Source organism: Thermobia domestica, chromosome 9, assembly GCF_964235325.1.
Source record: "Thermobia domestica chromosome 9, izTheDome1.hap1.1, whole genome shotgun sequence".
Lineage (NCBI taxonomy): Eukaryota > Metazoa > Arthropoda > Insecta > Zygentoma > Lepismatidae > Thermobia > Thermobia domestica.
This window is the reverse complement of record NC_137462.1, coordinates 223843258-223866794: the sequence shown is the minus strand read 5'-3', so window position 1 is coordinate 223866794 and position 23537 is coordinate 223843258. Positions and strand designations below refer to the sequence as shown.

General features: G+C 36.3%; 2 protein-coding genes across 6 annotated transcripts in view; one reads left to right on the top strand and one right to left on the bottom strand.

Annotated features, from left to right (window-relative positions):
- The window catches only part of LOC145660611 (pleckstrin homology-like domain family B member 1), an 865216-nt gene that overhangs the window by 132114 nt on the left and 709565 nt on the right, over positions 1–23537 (bottom strand). The gene's annotated exons all lie outside the window — the stretch shown is intronic.
- Positions 11605–19999, top strand: LOC145694292 (uncharacterized). The gene is made up of 3 exons (XM_081770379.1): positions 11605–11711; positions 16405–16664; positions 19342–19999. The coding sequence occupies exons 1-3, from the start codon at positions 11605–11607 to the stop codon at positions 19995–19997; spliced, it is 1023 nt and encodes a 340-aa protein (XP_081626505.1). The 3' UTR covers positions 19998–19999.

Here is a 23537-nt window from a genome sequence, read left to right as displayed (position 1 = left end):
GAATTCTTCGCCGCAATAATGCACAGGAAAGCAGCGTATTTTCAATTGTGAATAATGAACTACTTACAAATCCTCGTTCCTAAAATAATAACAATAATAATAAAAAATACAGAATGAATTAATCAGTTCTATACCCTATTGAAATTAGTAGGGCCTAACTCCGAAAATTCAGGAGGAAGTTACGAACATGAGGGAGTCTGTATCAGCTGAAACATGGTCTGTAGATCCTTGGATCCACCTGATTGTGAAACTGAAAATCAAATGGCTTGTCCAAATATGTAAATGAGGACAGTTATCAGGCGCGGAAAAGCTAAAATAAAGAAGAAAGAACAATTTTCTAGTATAGGTATTGAGTGCATCCTCTCAGCTCAGTACCCACAAAAAATGCCCACATAGCCCATAAAGTAAACTTATACCCACCGGGAACCCATCTCATGCACTACACCTCGAATTTTTGTATTGTGCATTGTAGAATTGTTCCCTAAAATTTCACAAAAGCCACATAACATTGATGACAATTAACTGTCATTGTTTTTGTTTTTGGCGGTGGTTTACTTTTGGCGCATCACATCGGAATTTTATGTTTAGAAGTGTAGGATTACTAGTCCAAAATTATTACAAGTGCTTTACGACCGATAAAATAAATGAGTTGATATGAAGTTGCCTATATAGAAACTATTTTCCACCGGCGATGAATTTCTGCACAGTTTACAGAAGTTGTAGGCCCTATTTTGTTTACAAGTGGAACGCTATTAGTATGAAACCTTGACAAATGCTATTGAAACTCGTATCATTGTCAAAACCCACTCGTTTTCACTACCCTCGCTTATGCGAATACCCACCTTCGCTGACGCGCCTGTTTCCTTCAGACGCACCAGCTCACTAACTCTCGGGCCCTCCCTACAGCTTTGCTCTGCTATGGCTCAGTTAGATAGCATTCGTGCTTCTTAGTAGCGACCTAGTGCAGTTTGTTTTATGCTTTTTGGGATGTAGTTTTTATGCATGCATCCGGACGCTGTATTTATACACAAATCATAAAAGAATTATAATTCTTCAACAATGATACCCCCTTGAATTTTAACTATGCCATGTGGATTTTTCCATGTCGCCCAGCATAAATCATTTAGAAAACAATAAGACGGTAATTAGTGAAAGAATTCTAATTTTTGAACAATTATTTCGAGTGGTGCAAAAAAGTAAACCTGCACGCCATTTTCAACATGTTACATTTTTTTGGTATACAAATTGCACAATAATCACCTATTTTTATTCTTTTAAACGATGTAATTACATTTGTTCACAGCTGTAGTGTTCGGGGGAATACCTTCACTGCATACCTCTTCTACGGTCTTTATTCTTGCAGTTTTTAAATAAGATAAATCATGCTACAAAAAATCATATTTTTCGTATGACTATTAATACTATTTGTGCTTCTCTCGTCCAGGTAGTATTGTTTTGAAATTACAGCGAGAAATAAAGTTGAATGTCGTCAGGCGCTACTCTTTTCTGATTGGTAGTTGTATGCAAGTCCAGTTGGAAATAGAAACTGCTTCTATTTCTTTCAAGTCAGGATCCAAATAAGGACAGCAGAAAATTTCAACCTGAAGTAGGCGCGAGTTACTCACACGATCGTTAAGTAAGGTCGTGAATTTTAGATTGTGAATCGCAGCCTTACTTCAGTCCCGTCTGAGACAGGCTTTAGGACGCACAAAATAAAGTTCTTCAGTCGTTAAGTGCAGAACTAGCAAAGGCACATATGAAATGCTTAATGTATCATCTGGCGTGACATCAGCGATTAATTGTAGTAATATTCATTGTGGATGGTTAATGGACTTACGACATATGTAGGAGAATTGAAGAACTATTTACAGTATTGAGGACGTATCAAATTTAAGTCTAACGCTTCCCACTTGTGCATTTTCGGGAAAGAGAACAGAAAGGAGAAACTTTTAATTGATATAAAAATTAATTATAGCGCCTCTTTTAATGAGCGACTTTATATAAGATGTAACTTAGAACTTACTGGTGAATTTTAAGTACATGAGTTTTTAATGGGAATCGAAGTTTGTTGTCTTTGAGTGAAGGCGTGTAAGGTAACCGCATACTTGTTGAGAAATGAAAGTACGGAATTAAAGTGTACCTTTTTAATAATTTAAGTTTCAAAATAAAAATAAGATGATGGGAAAAAGGAGGAAACCTCGAATTTGGACAGTTTTAATAAAAAAAAATGTATTATCACTGAAAGTGAAACCTTCAATGTGGTACATGAAAATTTAGCTGATATATACGTATATTTGCGTGAAGTGCTCATGGTAGAAATTAAGGTGAGAATTTCGTCTTTTAAAAATACTGGTAAGAAAGAAAAGATATAGGAAAAATAATTTTAAATTATGTTCTTTTTTAAATTATGTTCTTACTTATTTCGTGTGTGCCTTACATGTGTTGGTAAAATTCAAACACTGAAAATTCAACGTTAGAACACTCGTAGTGATACTTTCGTGAATTGAAATATTTTCTTTGCTTGCGTTTAATGAGGGAGATTATGTCATTTACGTTATGACAAGACGGATAACGAAAAATATGGGTTATGAGAATGTGGGAGGAAACAGGAGTACGAGGAGAGAGAGGCACGTACACGGTGTCTTGTAAAATAATATTAATTGCTTGTGCGTCGAAGTACGGGAGATCAGAGAAAACAGGGAAACCTTGTAGGATTGACTTAGCATCTCGCGTGCAACACTTTGGTTGAAACGAGTGATTGCTGTTTGCGCGTTACAGCTTTTAATGTATTAAGATATTATTAGTAAATATACATTAGGAAATTGACATGGTGTATTTTTTTTAGTCAAGTGCTACATAAAGGTCATTTCATATCCCTTATTATTTGTAAAATGAAATACTTTAATGGTCGAAGACTATAGGCAGTAAGCTCGTTTTATTAAAAAAAAAAATATGAAATGAATTGGTGGAGAATCGAAGGAAGGACTGCACATAGACTTTACTTTTAGTATTTGTATGTTACTTTGGCCCCTTCATTCATCTTTGTTGATATTATACTTTGTATTACCTCCCTTAGGACAGACCTGCTTCTTTATTGTAGTGACCGCCCCCTCCCTTCTTTACTAATATTGTACTTTGTTACATCCTTAGGACATACTTCTTTTTTAATTGTAGTCTGCTTCGCCCCCTGAACCTCTTTTTAATAGTATACCTTGTATAAGGATGTTTAGAATTCCTTCTTATTGATTGCTGTAAGTAGTTTGTTTGTTTTAATATTTAAAATTATTTTCTTGATCACATCGTTTTCTTTTCATTGGAGTGAGATAATTTTGTGCACTTCCTAATAACGTTTATGAAAGGTGAAACATTACAAGAGATGCAGTTACTAGTAAAGTAAGAACTCTCTTCCTTAAATACAGAGTTTGTATTTTTAAACCTTACCGTTAGAAAGAAAACTCATATGAAAGAATGGGTGTAGAAATCGAGATTAACAGAATACACATAACGCACTTGAGGGAAAACCTTGCGTTTTATTCTGTAGGGATTATATTTTTTAAAGTAAGGAAGACGAATGATGGGAGGAACCTGAAATAAGCTCATGAAAAGAATATTGTTCAGTAAAACTTACTTTGTTCAGGATCGAATGACTGACTTTAAGCTTTATTAAGGGAAAAAGTTAAGGAATTCTAAGTAATGAAGGATCTTATGATTAAAAAAAAAAAAACAACAACTTACTTTTGAGGTACTGAGGACCTTAGAATAAAAAAAGCTTAGTTATGTGCAAAGAGAAGGAATGCCGGTCCTTAGGATGTAAAAAAGCTTAGTTTTAAGGAGGGAAATCAATGAAGGACCTTATAATGATTTGATTTTTAGTTTAACGTCCTTTTGAGAAGAGAGGATATATATGAGACGTATACCTACATCTTAATCTAAGTTCGAAATCAAATAAGTTTTGCCGGGAATTGAACTCAAGTCTCCTAGGATAAAGGCATATATACTAAACGCTCAGGCAGAATGGGACTATATTTTATAATGAGAAAAGCTTAGTTTTTCTCAGAATTAACGAAGGGATCTTAGGATGTAAAATGTTACTTATTTTGAACGATGACTGATGCAAAGAACGAAGAATTAGGAAAGTTTGTTCTGAAGGAACGAGGTGCATGTTTCATTTTTATTTAGTACGCACTTTAGAATGTAATGTAATGATTCATTTATATATATTTCTGGGTCATATACAACGGGAGGAGGAAATTTATAGCATGTAGGAGATGTATTTTAAGGTTAGGAGTTGGAAAGGTAGAAAGCGCAAAAGAGGAATTTATTTTAACGTAGCACATTTATGACCTTTATGATAAGTGAGAGCGATGAGAGGAACACGATATTGTTTACTAGAAAGAGTAACACAGGAATCTCACACATTAGAATAATTGCTGCAGTACTGAAAATGAAATGGCTTTTTTAGTTTAATGTCCGACGATTATTATTTGGGCTAACCTAAGGGAGACGATGATTAACGGAAGTAAATGTAGGAGGAAACGTGAGTGCACACAGACACGATGTTTTGTATTAAAAGCGTACTTAAAGGGGTCGAAGAAGGGACCACACGCAGCAGAGGTGAACGCTCTATTACTAAGTTATCGTGCCCCTCTGCTGTATTAGTAAATCACCTTACGTGCATTGCAAGTGATTTTACGTGTAGTATGATGTATTAAACATTAACGTGGCATAGAGCTTTATATAAGAGAAGACGAAAACGGAACTTGTTTAAAAGCATTTTATATTACTTATTAGTATTTCCTTCGTGTGATCTTAAGACTGCCCTTAAGAGAATACTACTGTGAGAAAGGAATAGTTTAAAATCAGGATTAAGAAAGGATCGTTAAAATAAGAATAATTTCGTTTAATATTCACTTTAACATTACTTTATAAGAACAAGAGTATATGAAATGTGAACTTATAGCGTAATGTGCAATCTCAATCACATAAGCTTCGCTGAGGAATCGAACATTGAGTATGTGAGGGCAACGGTAAATAAGGTAAGCGTTTACTCATGAATGGGCTTAAGAACATGCGTCCTTTTCATTCTCGAAGGTATATGAGACGTGTACTTTAAGTTTTAAGGAGAATTTCAGGCATCATAATGCGTTGAATTTTTAATGATCCCTTATTGAGAATTTAATTACGCATTACATGAACCAGGAAGAGTTAGGTAATAATGACCATTTCAAGATGCACTTGGAGGTTGCATGAAGTACTTATCTTTAGTCGTACTAAACATAATTGCTGAACTATTTTTCAAATTGTTCTTTCATTGTCTATCTATTAAAAATTTTCATGTGCGATGTATTTAAAACGACAGTTATTTATTTAGAGGCATTGCACATTACAATCATTTAAATTGCCGTGTATTTTAGAACCTCTTATAATTCGTGAAGAAAGAAAAAGAATGAGATTTTTATGTGCGTGGTTATATCCATTGGAGACTCATGCTTATAACAAGTGAATTATGATGAAAGAGTTGATTAAATAAAATAAAAATGTGGGAGGAAAAGCTCGCAAATGTTTTTTGTGAATTATAAAGTGTATTTGCCTCGAGCTCTGATGAAGGATTATGGAAAGCAGAAGAGAGTGCTTTAGAAGTAAAACATCCGCAATGAAAAATTAAACTTAAGATACGTATCCCTAAGAGGTCGATCAAAAAAAAAAAATGATTTTTAAGTATGTCCTTTATTAATGAGGATACATGATAATAAATTTAAAATTGAGTAGTGGGAATTGAACTTTGTATTCTCACATACAGAGGCGACGATGGTAGGTATTTAATGCTCAAATTTAACTTGATAAGGTGGTAGTTATTTAATGATGATGCTCATACAAATAATAAAAAAAGTTAGCTACTAATGCTTAGTACAAAAGTTTTTATTTTGAATACCTTACTGAGATTTAACCTTAAAACGTTTGTGATTTCTCATAATGTAAAAACTATGCGATTAAAAATCTTTAGTTTGTATGTGACAGTGCCCTTGAACTTTGATTTCATTATTATAAGACATGACATTTGAACTGATTCTGAGTTTTACATATATATATTTCTTCCTTGTGAAAATTAAAATACTTAGCTAAGATTTTAAAAGGCTAAGATTTTAAATATTACTAAATCCTTCCTTTTTCATTTCTTCATTTTTAGCATAATGGATGTCGAGTATGCAGAAACATTGTTGGGAATTATGAATTGGGTAAGGGACCTCCAAATCGCTAAGGAAATTGCACAAACGGGGTGGCATAACCTAGAATCTGTGTATTATACGGGCTGAATTAATAATAAAAGTAGTGCACATAAGAGCGAAACATGCATTACTGTAGAATTAATAAAATTATTGATAACTATGTCTGAAGATTTTTTTTTTTTTTAATTTTAAGAGGAGAATGAAATAATTTTGGGATTATGATGATGAACAAAGTGAAGTGCTAATGTGATAAATTATGAAGAAATGTTTAAGTTAATTTATTTCGTGCATTTTTCTAAAATATTGTAAATAAATAGTTCTTGAATGTAATGTCTCGTGTTTCAATTAAAAGTACATTTCCTATGTTATTTAAGAGTACTTGAAGAAAAGCTTTATGCTTTAGAAGGAAAAAAAGAAATCACTTTCACTGCGTTTGTGATGTAATGTTGAAAGCTTCTTGTTATTAAAATGATCATCATAGGTATTCTATTCGCAGGTCACTTGCCGCAGCTGAGAAGCTTCCATACCCACGGTCCTCCGCTAACCTCTTCGTCTTCACGTGTGATATTTCTGTTTTTATATCATCCATTAATTGTACTCTCCTTCGCTCTCTCCCTCTCTTTCCCGCCATCATACCCTCTATGACGTCCCTCATGATACAATTTCGTCTTAGGCAATATCCTAACCAATTTCTCATGCTCTTCTTACTAATATCTAAAAGTGTTCTTTTCTCCCCCACCATATCTAACACACTCTCATTCGTTTTCCGCTCGACCCAACTAATTCTTTCCATTCTTTTCCACAGCCACATTCCGAAGGCTTCCAGTCGATTTTCATCACTTTTATGAAATGTCCACGTTTCCGTCCCATACACTACAACACTCCAAACGAAGCATTTTATGAGTCTTATCCTCAACTCTTTATTCGAGTTCCCATAAAACAGACTTTTCTTCCTCCTAAAGGCTTCTTTCGCCATTCCTATTGTAAGGATCCCCACATCATGACTGATCGTAACCTATCCTAAACCCTGGAGGCTGCTATGAAGCTAAGGGGTTATCGTAACCACAACTAATCCGTGGAGGCTGCTATGAAGCTAAGGGGATCAACTTAAACACCATACCTCGTGAGGGCTGCTATGAGCGGAGGTTCCTAGAACCAAATCCTTGAACACTTCCGGAGGCTGCTCTGAAGCTAAGGAGTTATCCGTACATAACACTATAACCTGTAAACCTTGGTCATTGAAGAGATACTTTATTGTCAGAACTTTTTAAACACAAAAGACTTAATTTTATAATAAAATTGGTGAAGGGATAAATCTCGGTCCATTATTGACTCTACCAAAGTCATTACATGGTGATAGGAACCGGAGTTTTGTACGGGACGCTCTTTTTATTAACTTTTTAGCAGGCACAAGGTCAGTATCAAAATTTATCTAAGTTTTGCTATCAAGATTCAACTAAATTTCATATAAACTCCCTCCATCCCTTTTTTCTTCTCTTATCTTCCTTAAGTGCGATTTATGCCGGAAACTAGATCAAGTAAACAAACATACAGATCAGGAGAGAATAACACAAATATGACAGAGGGTGCATCTAATATGTCCTTTAACATGCCACATATAACGAAGTACGCGGGACACGTGCACGAGGACTCGTACAGGTTTTTCATGCTATTCGACCATATGGCAGCCATGCAGTCATGGTCACTGGCTAAGAAGAAGGAAATTCTACCGATATATTTACAAGACACAGCACTAGATCTCGTATTGCAGCTTAAAAACCAAAATAAATTTGATACGATATCCTATGACGATCTAAAATCTAAATTGGTAGCATTATGTAGGCCAAAGGTCCCATCGTATAAAGCAAAACAGGAATTATTCGAGGTCCAACAAGGAATGGATGAGTCCATTGACTCGTACTTTTTACGTAAGCTCCGAGCAATAAGGCAGTTAATACCAGAAGCGACAGAAGAACAAAAGATCCATGATTTGTCCTTGGAATTACAGAGGGATTTCCTTAATAAGATAGCATTAGAAAGGTTTGCATCGGTAGAAGCTCTACAGACTAAATTAAACACTTTGGAAGCCGCCAATGACCCTTTGAGAAAAAGAGAGCATGCAAAGCTATCACAAAAACTGCACATGCTATACGGCCAGAATCATATACCTAACCCACAGAATACATCGTATTGCTTACCAACCGAACCGAAGACAACGTATCCGGTACAACAGTTATATCACCATACCTATCCTGTACAAACGCAAACTGTTGCACAACCGTTGAACAGCTATGTACCTACATATCAACAACAATTTAATCCTTCCATGGCGATCTCTCAACTCAACCCTCAAGAATTTCAAATCTCAAGTCAAGAACCTAAGACCGTTCCCCACCACGAGCAAAGTCCTCCACAAAAGAACCTCTCTACCTTGGCCAATAAAATGGCAGAACTGTCGCTAGTGATAGCCCAGACGAGTTACAGAAACCAACCAAAGCATAGAAACCAGGGAAACAGGAGGAATAACAATAATAATGAGAGGAAAAAGCGGGAACCAGCCCAGAAGAATCAGCAGGCTACACCCACGGAAGATCAAATTTTGGTGTGCGCGATATGCCTGAAGTGGGGCATGGTGCATCTGTTTGTTAGAAGCGCTAAAAAAAAACGCGTAAGGCAGCCCCTTGACAAGGGGAGCGACAGTCCGTATCACTCGGAAGGCGGAGACCAAAACGAAACTAGCAAGCACAATAGCATAAATTACGAAATTCCTGTAATAAAGAACAATCAGGACAATTGACAGAAAAAAGGGGAAAACATTGCATTAGAGGACGAAAATAACAGGTCGCATTTAACAATTAAAACTAAATCAGACCCTCAGATTACGATAATTGACACAGGAAGTACGGTACCCCTCTGGCCGACGCCGTACCCCCTGGGACAAGTCTAATTCCATTCCAGACAATAGTAAAAGGGATTTTAGGAAATAATATTCGTTTGATCGAAATAGTATTGATAAAATTTAAAATGGGTCAAACAACATTTACTCATTACTTTAGGGTAATCGACAAGATAATGCCAATAATTTTAGGAATTGACTTTCTCCAACGTTGGCATTCCACCATCGACTTAAACAAGAATACAATCTCCTTCTTTAAACGTCCGAGGAAGCCACAGCTACCAGCTCAGAGCAGATAAAATGCGTTGCCAGCTTTTAAGACTAAGATAGTATCGCAAACCACAACTGTTTATACGTGACTAAGCAAATAACTACCTCCACGTTCTCATACATTCACGCAAGTGACAGAGAAGAAAAATAGCTGACAAGGAATTCCTTATCTATCATTGCTTCCTGGAATACGCGAGAAACAAGTTAATAAATGCCTTCGATCAGAGATAGAAGCAGAGAAAATGACACTTTTAATATCAAATCCCAATGCCATCAGCGTCGCTATAAAAAGGAATAACCCGTGGCGGTTCTTGAGGAAGGGCACGAAGTCTCTTTCAACGCCTTAGAAGAACCAAATTTTTTACAAAAAGCATATCAGTTTAAGACAAGAGAGGAAACGGAAGAACGCCTAAAATACACAAAAACACTTTTTAATAAAGATCTCTTTGACGTTAACCCCGACCTGGACAGAAAGCAAAAACAAGCAGTTTATGACTTATTGTTTAAATATGGAGACGTTTCTACGTATGCCCCTGATGATATTGGATATTTTAGGAGATATGTTCATAAAATTAGGACTTCTAAGTGCGCCGTATTCCACGACCGTTCCCCACCTATTCCCTTACACATCAGAGACCAGGTAGACAAACAGATTCAAGACCTTATCAAAGCAAAAATAATCAGGCCTACAGACAATAATGAATTTTGTTCTCCACTTCTGGTGCTCAAAAAGCCTAATACGAAAGAATTTCGGATAGTTCTCAATCTACAGAAATGTAACAGTTATACCAAGTATTTATCGGTGCCATTTCAATCAACAAAGACGTTCTAAACTCTATAAAGAGGAAAGCCGACTGTCGATCTCTCGAATTCATAGTTTCAAATTTTATTGCATCTTAAGAGCCTCAAATACATGACCTTAGAGCTCAATCATACCAGAAAATCATACGAATTTTTAAGGTGTACGATAGGCCATTGTACATCCAGTCAGAGCTTGTCCCTTGCCACGACGATGATTTTGGAAGGACAACCAGACAGAATTTCAAATTTTGCCGACGAACTTGCCGCCAGTGCATATGATTTTCCACAGCACTTGCAGGATTTACAATTATTATTTCAAAAGCTTAGAAAACACGATTTTCGGGCATCACCCAAGAAGACAAACATTGGCTACCAGAAGCTTAACATATTAGGACACCTTGTTAGTGGGGAATCCATTAAAATATCTCCAAAGATAGCCAAGAAAATACGAAATTTCAAGAAACCGACTACTAAGCCGATTCTCAAAAGCTTTATTGGCCTATTCTCATACCTTACAGCGCACATCAAAGACTTTACAATAAAAATTGAGCCTTTCCAGCAATTAGTAACCTCTAAATTTAAATTTAAATGGACAGAGAAGCATGATGCTCTTTTTGAACAACTGAAAGAAGACATATTAAGCGCCCCATCACTCGCTCATTTTGACGACTCGCTAGAAATCTGCGTCTACACCGATAGTAGTCAAACTCAGGTGGAGTACTCGCTTGCTATGACCCAAAACCGACACGGAGAAGGTAGTTGCCTATTGCTGTTGAAGACTGATAAAAACTGAAGAGAAAGGTAGCATATGGCATACGCTTTCATATACACATTGCGCAAATTTCGCTACTTTTTACTCAATAGAAAATTTAATGTCTACGTAGACGCAAAGTGTATAACGACGATGAACACACAACCTGACAAAGTCGGAAAATACGCAAGATATAAGCTATTCTTAGCTGATTACGATTTTAATATACAGTATCTACCTGGATTCAAACATCCAGCAGACATAATAAGTAGGCTCGAACAAACACAAGATATTACGAAAGAAGAGGAAAAAGAAGAAAATGATGAAGAAAAGGGTGAAGACTATCATGCTTTTTAAATCAAATAGTCTTCAAGTCAATATTGTAGAAGCAGGAGATAACCTTCTACCAAACAGCGTAAAGACAGAATTACAAAAAACATCATTTCCGTTTGAGAGGGGACGGAACCAGACAAGATCTCTACGATCATATCAGCAAGATTTTTTGTTGTCTCAAAAATGGCATATATAGAAAACACCGCCATCCTGATTAGAACCCTCATATTGAACAGAGTTCTTAAACGCTGAAGCATGGATAACTTTTTACTGAAGAACATTGCCCTATAAAGAGTAAGGAAGAAGATATTACATGAAAATTAAGGATGAAGATATCAAAAAAGACGAAAAAGCAAAAGATGAGCAATGTTACGGAAGATGATGCTATGTCATCACTTCAGGACGTATATAAAATTATTCTAAAGAAAAAGAGGTTAGTGTTTTGTGCATACACTTGTACTTAATTATTTTGAATCCCTTGCAAACACTTTTTGTGAAGGATGTTCTAAGTGTTTTAAATTTCACATAAATCATAATTGTGCTATTACATAAAGATATATTAAAAACAAGTTTAATTCGAATTATAACTGATACCGATGTTTAAATGAAATTTGAAAAATATTTGAAGTGAAGCATGGAAAATGAATGAAAATAATTAGAAAGTTCTTTGAAAATTATTAACATTTAACGTACGAGTATGATTTTTTAAAATTATTAACCTTGTTTACTAATAAATATTATATGAGTAAAGTTAAATCATATCGTCCTTCTCGAGACAAAAGAGCGTATCTCCTTGTCTTAACTTTTTCAGGATAGATTATTTATTCTGACGTCTTCTTTTAAAATTTAGTTTGATTTTCTACGTTTCAGGTATAGAACTTAGGAAATCAAACTAAATTTTGACAACACGATAGATAATATGGATACATGGAGACGCTTATCAGCAAAAATTATCTGCTTCCGGATATGAGATTCCTTAATTAATATACTATCACCACACCAACTAGGGATCTGTACACCATTCGGAGCAGAATCAGCCGTACATGCTGCCCAAATGTACTACTCATCTTCCCACTGAAGTGAAAGCATTTTTAAAAATTGACTTCCGCAACGCCTTTAATGAACTCAACCGCGACTCTTGTTACAATCTGTTAAAACTAACTTTCCAACTTACTATCCATTCATCTACCAATGCTACTCCGAACCAAGCAATCTTTTTATAAGTGATAACATAATTCATTCACAACGTCGAGTACAGCAAGGCGACCCACTTGGACCAGCACTGTTCACCCTAACTATCCATCACATTATTAAGGATACTATTATGAAAATTTTTGAGGAAACATGCAATGTTTTGTACATGGAACTGCCTGTAAAAGCCTGTCAGATTTTGACAGGCATTATACAGGCGCCTGTTTCGGCGAAAACATATGTAAAAAAAATATTACAGGCACATTGTCTTCAGGTGATATGCATGTCAAAAAAGAATTGAACTTCTGTTGGAAATGTTGCACGAAAACACGCGTTGTACAGAGCCTGTACATTAAAATAAGAACATGCGATGTACACGTAGTCACTCACATGCAAGTAAATAAAGGGAATATGTGCATGTAAAGTACCTTGAATGGATTGTTGGTAACATTCGCAATACAGTAAGAATGAAAAGTACAAGGAAGGTGCCTGTTAATCAACATGTAATATACATGTGTGACATTTGCAGTACATGTAAATACCGCGTATTAGCGTATAGCATGGAAAACGCATGATGTAAGATATGTTATTTTACATTTATTATTTTCGTGTACATGCGAAGTGTGTAACTCCCCTACGTGCAGTGTACAGGCAACGTACAGGTGAACGGGAACATGCAATGATCATGATTGCCAATAAATAGATTAAACAGATGCGTGTGGTGAACAAGGTGGATTGGAGCTAAACATTCACGTTATAGGCATAGGAGACATGCAATATTCAGGCACAAGTCTCCAATTCGACATTCGCTATGCAAAGTCCTGACACATGTATAATACATGGGATTACAACTGAATACATTGCCTGTATTATCTCCGTGTACATGCGAAGTGTGAACCCATCTATATGCAATGTACAGGCAATGTGCAGGTAAACGGAAAATGCAATGATCATGATTGCCAATAAATGGGTTAAACAGGTGCATGCAATGAATAAGGTTGATTGGAGTGAATCATTAATGTTACAGGTGTAGGAAACATGTAATATTCAGGCACCAAGTCTTCAGTTTGCCATGCACATATGCAAGGTTCTGACACATGTATAGTACATTGGAATAGAATTGGACACATTGCCTGTAACATGCAAAGTTGAACTCACCTACATGCAGTGTAAAGACAATGTACAGATGAAAGGGAACATGCAATGATCATGACTGCCAATAAATGGATTTAAAAAATACGTGTAGTGGGTAAATAGCTTAAACAGGTAAATGCGATGGACAAGGTTGATTAGAGTGAAACATTCACGTTATAGGCGTAGGAAACATACAATATCCAGACATTAAGTCTCCACTTTGACATGCACATTGAGTTGATTTTAAGTTTAACGTCCCGTTCAGCAGCGAGGCTACATGAGACGTGGACCTACTGATTAACGTGGAATCCGAACCACATGAGCTCTCGCCGGGAATCGAACCCGGATCTCCCACGCCATAGGCGCGTACGCTAACCGCTTAGCCACGAAGGAGCTCTTTGAAATGCACATATGCAAGGTGCTGACACATATATACAAAGGCGTGCGCAGACCCTTAGATTAGATGGATCAAATAGAAGTATTACTCCTTGAAGTATGCAGCCTACATTGTAGTAATCGGATTTGAATTTTACACATTTTATTTCTGTATTGTTATTTGAAGGACAGTATCACACATGACCCACTTTTCGTTACTGGTAAGTACTCGATGGGAATTGGGTACATCAGGAACGTACGCAGGAATTTATTTCGGGAGGGGTCCAAAGCTTTTCGGGGGGATCCAAACACAATTTCAGGCTAAATTATATTAAAAATTATAAAATTGCCCCTAAAATTAGACTAAATTTACAAAAAAGTCCGGATTTGGGGGAATCCGGACCCAGGACCCACCCCATGCGTATGTCCCTGGGGTAATCTTACATTGCGCTGCCGTGAAACGATAAACAAACTGTTAGTAATTTTTGCTTGTTGGCTTCCTGCAATGAGTGAGGCACCAACTTGCTCAACTTCTACGTCTTTCCTATGTGGTGCAGATAATTAAGAAAAATATATTGTTGTGAGCAGAGGTGCCGACCCCCACCCCCAAATGCTTGGACGCAATCCCCCCAAATTTGCCTTTTCTCCCCCCAAATATTCCACTTGTTTAAATTTTATTTAATTTGAGAACTTTTTGCCTTCATAATAAATGTAGACGTTTAGCTATCTATCTGCATATTTGCTTTTATATTATACATTTTAAGAACAGTACATGCAATAAATTATGAAGAAATATTTTGTCACAGCTCCTTGAAGTTTTATTTTATAGTTATCGTTCTTAAAAGCATCATTACTAAATAATTAAACTTTGATGGTGACATTTCTCATGCAAAAATCTGTCCCTAACCCCCCCCAAATCTCAAGAGTTAAGAGGAATTTCTCAGTCGCGTAATCGATTGCAAAAATTTGCTTACCGCTATCTGTTATAGTTTCAGCTGTACAGTGATCAATGTTAAAACCAGAAATGGTTAATTTCTACTATTTCCAGTTTGTGAATCACCTCCATTAACGAATTTGTTTGAGATAATTAATGTATATATCGATAGAAAAAACAGAATTCAAAAATTCGCTTTCGTTCAAGAGTTATCGTGCGGAATAACGTACGTACGGACTAACATTACAAAAATTATCCTAATCAGTGATGATTTCAGACAATTTTCTCCGGGGAGATTTCAACTCACTAAAATGAAATTAAATCTTTAGTTTAACGTCCCACGTTTAGAAAGCGAAGTGCCAAATAATATGGATGAAATAGCAAGTGAACGATGACGAAAGAACTGGTGGAATGATTAAGTGGGAGTAAAGGGGAGAACCCCGAGAAAACTCACGGACACGATGTCGTCCACCAGGAACTCATATAGCCTGGGATCGAACCAGGGACATCTAGAACGAGAGGTGAGCGCTCGCCACCGTACCCCCGGAAGGGGGGTTAAAATTGTACTGCAAGGATATTGGTAAGCCAGTTGAGTCACTCTGGGGCAACTTCCCCTCGTGCCACCCTATGAAATCATCCTTATAATTTTGAAGAACGTAAACATTGTATTACTTTTCGTACAATATGTAACTTCCGTAAAATTCAATATTCTAAAATAGTATATCGTCAAAATGTTGGAAGGAGCATATTGTTTCCATGCCTCCCATACGCATACCAGTGATGGACTAAGAACCCTCGTAAGACTCCATATACTATTCTTTCAATAAAGAAATTGGTTAAAATGTAGTGTTGTAAGATATAGGCCGATCATGTCAAACACAACATTAGGTTTAGCTTCCCCCTCTTCCCCCCATCTTAAAAAATGAAATGAAAGTTTATTTCCCACGGTTATGCCGGCTAGGCTAAAGGAGACGGTGATAATGAGAAATGAGTGAAATGGTGGAATGAAGAAAGTGGGAGGAAATGAGAGAACCTGTGCACGCCTATGCATGTATAGTATATGGGAGTAGAATGGAATACATTGCCTGTATTATCATCGTGCACATGCGAGGTTGAACTCACCTACATGCAGTGTACAGACAATGTACAGGTGTTTGCAGCAGAAGGAAACAATTTTGCTGGTAAGTTGAAAATACCAGGGTAAGATACTGCTAGCAAACATTCTTGCTGCAACCACCAAAAAAATTTAACCAGATTGTTATAATGTCCCAGACGTTGAACATATATGGAAAAGAAAATAATTAGTTGAAAATTAAAGGGGTGGGGGGCTATTGTGCCTGAAGCTCCTACAGAGTGTGCGATTATTTATTCCAGAGTGTATTAGGTGTAAAATATTTATTTTTATTTAATAACAATTTAATAGAAAATGGTACGTATATATCCCTAGTTGAATAGCATTGTCGTAAATTTTAAATTTCATTTAAACTACAAGGAAACAATTCAGTGATTGGTTGCAGCGATCATGTGACGGGAAGTACGTGTTTTTGGCGCAATATCATTACTGGCGGTTTGAAGTGTATGATGAAGAGAGTGTAATCATGAATGGAGATTATTGTATAGTGAAATGGCAAAACGGTTCTTATTCCGTTTTGAATGTAAAGCAGAATGTCGGAAAAAAGGAACTGAAGTTGGGAGAAGAGGGATGTTTCCGGTGGAAACAGAAGAAATTCAATGGGACAGTTTGCCATTTCGGTGAGTAGCTCTTGTGTTTCTTGCTGTTGTATCTTTATAATAACCTTTTGTTGTAGAGATTGAGAAGTTTATTTTTGTTGGTCTCGAGAATAAAGTTCTAAAATCAATGTAAATTATGTTACTGTTTTTTTTAAAATAACGTAATTACGACCAGGCTTCGACCATCATGTAGGCCTATGTTACGTGTACTATTGTGAATATGCAGTTATTTCGTTATTACATTTGTACATATTGTTCATACTGTCCTATTTTAGGCCTACATTCTTACTTTCAAGAAATTATTATTAATTTTAGCACTAAATGCTGTTTGCGTCATAAAGTGTATCGTAAGAGAGTAAATACATTAGGTGGTGCAGGGAAGGTCCTAGAACGCTGGTCCCCATATATATATTAGTAGCTAGTTTGGATCCTTTCTGTACCACAGCTCAATACTTAACTCACACAGTACTGCCGGGCAAGCGATAGCGAGTGAAGGCGGGTTAGAAGCCCTGCAGGGCACGCTGATTTAATTCTATATTACATTCAATGTGTGACCAGTGTTCTAGAGCTCTGCCCGTGGTGCATAATTCACGTACTATCCTAGTTCATGGCCGCATTACTACATTCATGATATATTAATTTTTTTCAGCACCAACTGCACCCTTAGGGTTCTGTCCTATTTTAGGCCTACATGATGTTGCCAACTGGCCGGTATTTTACCGGTAAGGCAGGAGATTTTGCTGCTAGTTTGATTAACGCAAGTCTATATCACAGACAGTTTGTGAGGGGGTACTGTTTATTTTCCAGGGTCGGCAATCCTAGGTCCACATGATTTGGTGCGAAATATGTATTTAAAATTATTCAGCCACCTTGCACATTTTGACTTTACAATAATTTACTCAACCATTATGGTGAACATGATGCGGCTAACTTTTAGTATCTTCCCCAGTCTTGTTCGGTAGTAATTTTGAGTCACTTGACTGATAAAAAAAAAGTGATTTACTTGCGTTACGAGGCAACGTAGTAGTAGTAGGACGTGTTAGTGGCCCCACAGGGCTCGGTTTTTTCCACCTTTATCATAATTGCAGTACGGGTTTCGGATCCATGGAACGTAGATGTGAAATGGACGAAGGCTGATAACCATTTCTATTTCCTTTTTGTACATATATCTTCTATCTATAAAATTCAAAGTACTGAGTGACTGACTGATCCTCGCACAGGCCAAATCGCTTAAGTTAGAAATTTGAAATTTGGACAGTATAAAGAATTTGAGACTTAGGGTACCACTAAGGAAGGATTTGTGGAAATTAGACGGCTTGGGGGGAAAGGGGTTGGAAATATTTTAATAGGATTGCCATATCTCCGAATCCCTTAAGCTTAGAAACTTGAAGTTTTGTATTTGAACTTTTCATTTAAAATAATTAGACAAATATTTCAGGGTTTTTGGAAATTCACCCGGGGAGGGGAGGAGAGGAAAAAAGGATGGGTTTGCAATTCTAGACTGCGGGGTAGAAACAATATAAGTCATAAATGGGTCAAAATGAGATAAGTCAAAATTTGAGATCTATGTGTCATGCTCCACCTCCGGTTAACTTGATATAAGTCAATTCTAAACAACGTGAGTTGAATAATCGCCTCCTGAAAAAAGTTTTTTTTTTTTAACTTTGTTTCTCCCACGCAGTTTAGAATTATTATAAGATGATGTCGATATGTCGGAACATTTGAAGATTAGAAACATGAAATCAGGACTTCTTATTTAAACTAATTAGACACGTATTTAAGGGTTTTTAGAAATTCGACGGGAAGAGGACGGGAATTATTTTAATTAAATGACCATATCTCCGAATCCCTGAAGCTGAGAAAGTTGAAAACTTCAACAATCATATAAAATAGCAAGGTAAACAAAGGAATGAACTATAACTACTACCACACTCTTATGATAACCCGGTGAAATTACTCAGAAAAGTACCCACGTTTCTCCTTGCGTGTAATAAACGGGAAAGTATGCAGACACGTGTCTGAGGGTGTGTAAAATTTCCGATTATTAGAGTGGAAGGGGCTCAATTGTTGGTCTGACGCAGCGAAGCGGGTACGTTCGGCTACTTTATTTATATACCCTGTAAGTGAGCTTTGGCGAGCGCGCAGTTCATTTTGAACAAAAGGTACAGATTGCCAAGACGTTTTCCTTCCAGAATTACGGATTTCTGTGCATCGTCTCGCTTCACTCGCTCCCACTCTCAGATATGCACTTCCACCGGCTGCCACCTTCTAGTCGCACCTATAGTTTAATAAAGGATTCAATAAGATGTTACTTGCAAATGCATTTGCTTGATATGTGCAAGTTCTAGATTTGCACAGCAAAGCTTCAGTGAGATTTGGGTTACATTAGATCCTTTCTGCTTAATGCAGCATAAATTGATACAGGGAGTTCAACCAACGTTAAATAACGTGAATGCACCGGTTGTGGACACTGAGATATTTGCACGAAATCTCTGATTTGATGCTTAAATCATTAAAATATATTTTGTAACTACTTATAAGTATATAATTGATTAATACTTAATGTTATTAATATTTCTCTTTTTATCGTAAAGTGCAAGCACCTTATACGGGAATTCTATCATACTAATATTAAGCAGGTTTTGTCTTTGTAAATATAGATTAATCAGTAAGCATATTTATTATGTTTTCTTAACAGGCACCAAATCTGATTGTGAAAGTGAGATTGACAAATGTATTCAGAATGGTGAGAAAGATGTTGCTGTTCCTAGTAAACGAATAAAAGGAACTGAATCATCCGATGAGACTGATGTTCCGAGCGAAGAGGATCAATCTTCGGTGCAAATAGATAATTTGCAAAATATATTCGAGAGAAACTATGAACATGTATTAACAGAAAAGACACATTCTAACCACAGTATTGAACAAAGAAATGCTAATAGCTGCAGTGATAGCCTTGAAGTCAGTAACACAACTACAAGTTTCAAACGATGTAACAATTGTGATCAGTTGCAAAGAAAAGTCACAGAATTGAGCTGTAAATTAAAAGAAGAGCGATGCATGGTGGATGCTTTGAAGAAAGAATGTGCTTCTAGGGACCGCGAGAACAGCCGAAAACTTAAAGTTTCACGTTGTGTGAAACAATTTCTTTTCCAACTATTAGATGCAGAAGTTGATGACGAACCTTCCGAAAGTGAATTGTCTTCCGTTAGTACGAAAACCAGGGTAAGTATAGTATTTACGAAACAGGATTATTGTAAATTTATTAAGTACAGTAGCTACTCTCTCCAAATTCCTTGTGCTTCTAATTATATCATGTATGTTTTTCAAACGCTTTTTTTTCTTGTACTGTAATTCCAGAGGTTCATTAGGCTCGCCATTCTACAAAGATAAGTTATTATTTTTGTGGAATGGTGACCGTGATGAAACTGTGGACGATTGAAGATTGGCGTTAAAACCATAGATAATATAATTTGATGCACAAGAAATTTGGCGACTGTTGTTACTGTAATTCATAAATTTAATACTTATGCGCATCTGGAATATTATAATTTTTAGTGTGTTTAAAATTGTTAAAAAAAAAAGAAAAAAGTAAAGGAAGTAGCTGCAACATTTTTCCTAACTACAAACTTATCGAATAGAAAGTGAGAGTTCATATATTATTTTAATTGCATTTTTTTCCCCTTAAAATAGTTTCTTTTTTTCCCCGTCGAAGAGCAAAAAATGGACTGGGAATGAAACCCTCTTCGGCTTACCGTGCCGTAGCTTTAACAACTATGCTACCCAGCCTACATTAACTTTTGACAGCTGAAAGTTTTGACGCGGTCTCGAAAACGGGAGTTGGTGGCGTACAGGTTGACGCTATGGCACGTTAAGCAGAAGGCTGTTTTATTCCCTGCCCAGTTTTCTTTTGTCAATGTTCATTAATATTTTACGGTGAAAGAAGGTATTTTAATATAAATCGGTTCTTCGACCATGTTCGATCTTTTCAATGTTAGTACAGTCCTTCAGGAAATTTACTCTAAGTTATCTTAAGTTGTTCATTCTATTGAATGTCAAAATGAAAGAAAATTTACAAATGAAGTATGCATTTTGTTTTGGAAATTGTGACTAAAATTGTCAATCCTGTTCGTAACATTTTTTCTTTTTTTCGGTCTGCTTTTCAGTATTGATTTTATATTTGATATGTAAGATACACGGTAATAGCCTCTTTCTGCATGTTACTCTACCCTATGAGGGGATAACAAATTTAATGATATTGAAAATGATAAGAGTACATACAAACATGAATATTTTTTCTGAAATAGTGTGTAGCGATAGTGGTTACATATTACAGCGGCCCATAAAATTTTAAAGATTTTCTACTCACCCCGAAATGTACCTTTGTTTCGTACTTGTATGAAAGTGTGCTATTTGCATTTTTCTTTCAAAGGTTGGAATTGATTTAATTTCTATGTTCTCTGTTAGCAGGATACTGACTTATCGTGCAGAGAAAGTGCCGATGTTGTTCTGAGCGCAGAATATCCAAATGTAATAAAGAAGACACGTTTGGTACGATGCCTTGCTAGTGCAGGTCAATCGGGCACGAAATTAACAAGGAATTTAATGTCAGTTTTTTTTACTGATAATGAGATGAGTTCCAGCTCCATTACTGGTCATGGACAAATAAAAAAACAGTTGTCTCCCGACGTAATTGCAGCAATAAAGGGTATGTATATATGTTACATGTTTCCTACACATGTAGAAAATTGCTTCTTATTTTTGTATGTGAAAACAGCATTTCGCTTACATGGAAATAGTAATGTAAAACGTGTTAATATTTACGTACCAAACAATTAAGTATTAATACAAAATTATGTAATTTCAACCGATAACGATACAAAGGTATGGGACCGCGGTGGCTCAGTGGTAGAGCGTTCAGCTCTGGTGCGTGTGGTCCCTGGTTCGATCCTGGGAGCCTAAGTGGGCTTTATGGTGGACAAACACCGTGTGAGTGGGTTTTCTCGGGTCCTCCCACTTTCTTCATTCGATCATTTCATTCATTCTCATCACTGTCTCATTTAGCCTACTCGGCAGAAACGTGGGACGTAAAACTGAAAGAGTAAAGAGAGATACAAAGGTAAAAGTTGGAAATCCATTATTTACTGCGAAAAAGCTGTGTGCCTTACTGTACTGGAATTGAGTTACGAGCGAGGGAGGCGAAGCTAAGCGGGATAACGAATTAAAAAATTAATATACTAGGTTCATTCTACTCGCGGCTTCCGCACTCCTTGCTCCATCTCAGTTTCGCGGAAGGCACACTACTCTCTAGGTTAATAATGGACTTCCCACTCTCCACCTTCGTAGTTTTTTTTTTTTTTTTTTTTTTTTTTTTTTTTAGGTTACGTTTCAGTAAATACTATCTACTAGTCGAAATGAAATTAGAAGAACGTACTACATGTGTAAAAGAACATCATCTTGTATATAATGCTAATTAACATATATTCCGAACTGGGCTGTTCTATCTTAAGATTTTCGCACTTGCGCAGTATAGAAACTAGAAGAGAGGTAAGGACGCAATCAAAAGAAAATAGATGGAAATAAGTTATTCCATGCCTTACTTACCTTCACAGTTTCTATTTCTTCGCGAATGCAAAAACTTGAACTCGGAACAACCCTGTTCCGGATATATGTTGATCAACATAACAAGGTTTTGTTTATAGGATGTTCTATTCAATTCATTCAATTGAATATTCAAAGTAAATTAATAACCACTATAGTTTGATGATAACGATGATTAATAATAAAATGAACGTGCGCATTATAAAAGCATGCTGTTCCGAATTAACGCAGTGTATTATTTTCAACAGATTATGTCCTCATGAAATTCCCGCAATGCAAACCGTCTACTATACATGCTGCAATGACTGATAAGTGCGTGCAGGCTCGTAAATCGATGAAGAAGAGAGCAGAAGGGAATTTATTGGAATAGGATACAAAGGAGATTGAATATCTTACTGAAACGTGCAAGATTAAGTACTTGTTTTTATAAATATTGGAGCTATCTTTTGAGTCTTCCACAAATGTGTGTAGAATTTTTATTATTATTAAAGCACTGTGTGTTAAAGATTTATTTAACTATTGTAATAATACTGGTTTTTACTTTATTTGCCTTGTTATTTAGAGTTTTGGCGTTATAGTTTTAAGCTTAATTAGCAATGGGAATCTTTGCTTCTGACTAAGTTTTATCTTCTATGTAAAAAGCATTAACGTGTTTCCTTGTGTGGTGGAGGCAACGTAGTAACAAAAGAAGGATTTTTTAAAAGTGTTGCAATTCTAGCCTTTGAACTCTTTCACTGTTGCTGACATGAAATGGCAGTACAAGGAATATATTTCATCTGATATTCCAAATATATCTGCTCTAAAAATACCACGAACAACTCTACATAGATGGAATAAGCGGGAAGATATTTTTGGTGAGCACCAAAATAGTACTGGTCTTTTGACAAAGGAAACACAAAATACGAATAATAGTTACTATGAGAGTAGAAATGGTACTTGTGAAATGAATGTCACTTGTAGTAATACTGATAAATTCGATATGGAACATAACACACTTTCCTCTCACAACGTCAGTGGACAATCAAGTACGGAAAGCCTCCCAGAAAGGGACTGTCGAGACGATTATCTTTCATCATTTGCTGTTGACCTGGGTAACACGACGAATGAAACGCATTCTTCTCATTCAGTGTGTTCTTCTGAAGTTTCAGTCGAGACTGTATCAATATGTGGTGAACCGTCAGTATGTACGCAAGTGAGCGTGCACTCTGAGTCGATTGGAGAGGAAAGAGTAGAAGATAACAGTGTTTTAAAGGTAATGAAGTTTGTGAAGAAACATAAGCTTACCAAAGTTGC

Excerpts from the sequence above, each read along its gene's own strand:
- LOC145694292 (XM_081770379.1), top strand. The coding sequence starts at position 11,605 with ATGAAGATATCAAAAAAGACGAAAAAGCAAAAGATGAGCAATGTTACG. Across the intron at positions 11,712-16,404 it reads ATTATTCTAAAGAAAAAGAG|GAAACAATTCAGTGATTGGT; the intron begins GTTAGTGTTTTG and ends TTAAACTACAAG. Across the intron at positions 16,665-19,341 it reads TGGGACAGTTTGCCATTTCG|GCACCAAATCTGATTGTGAA; the intron begins GTGAGTAGCTCT and ends TTTTCTTAACAG.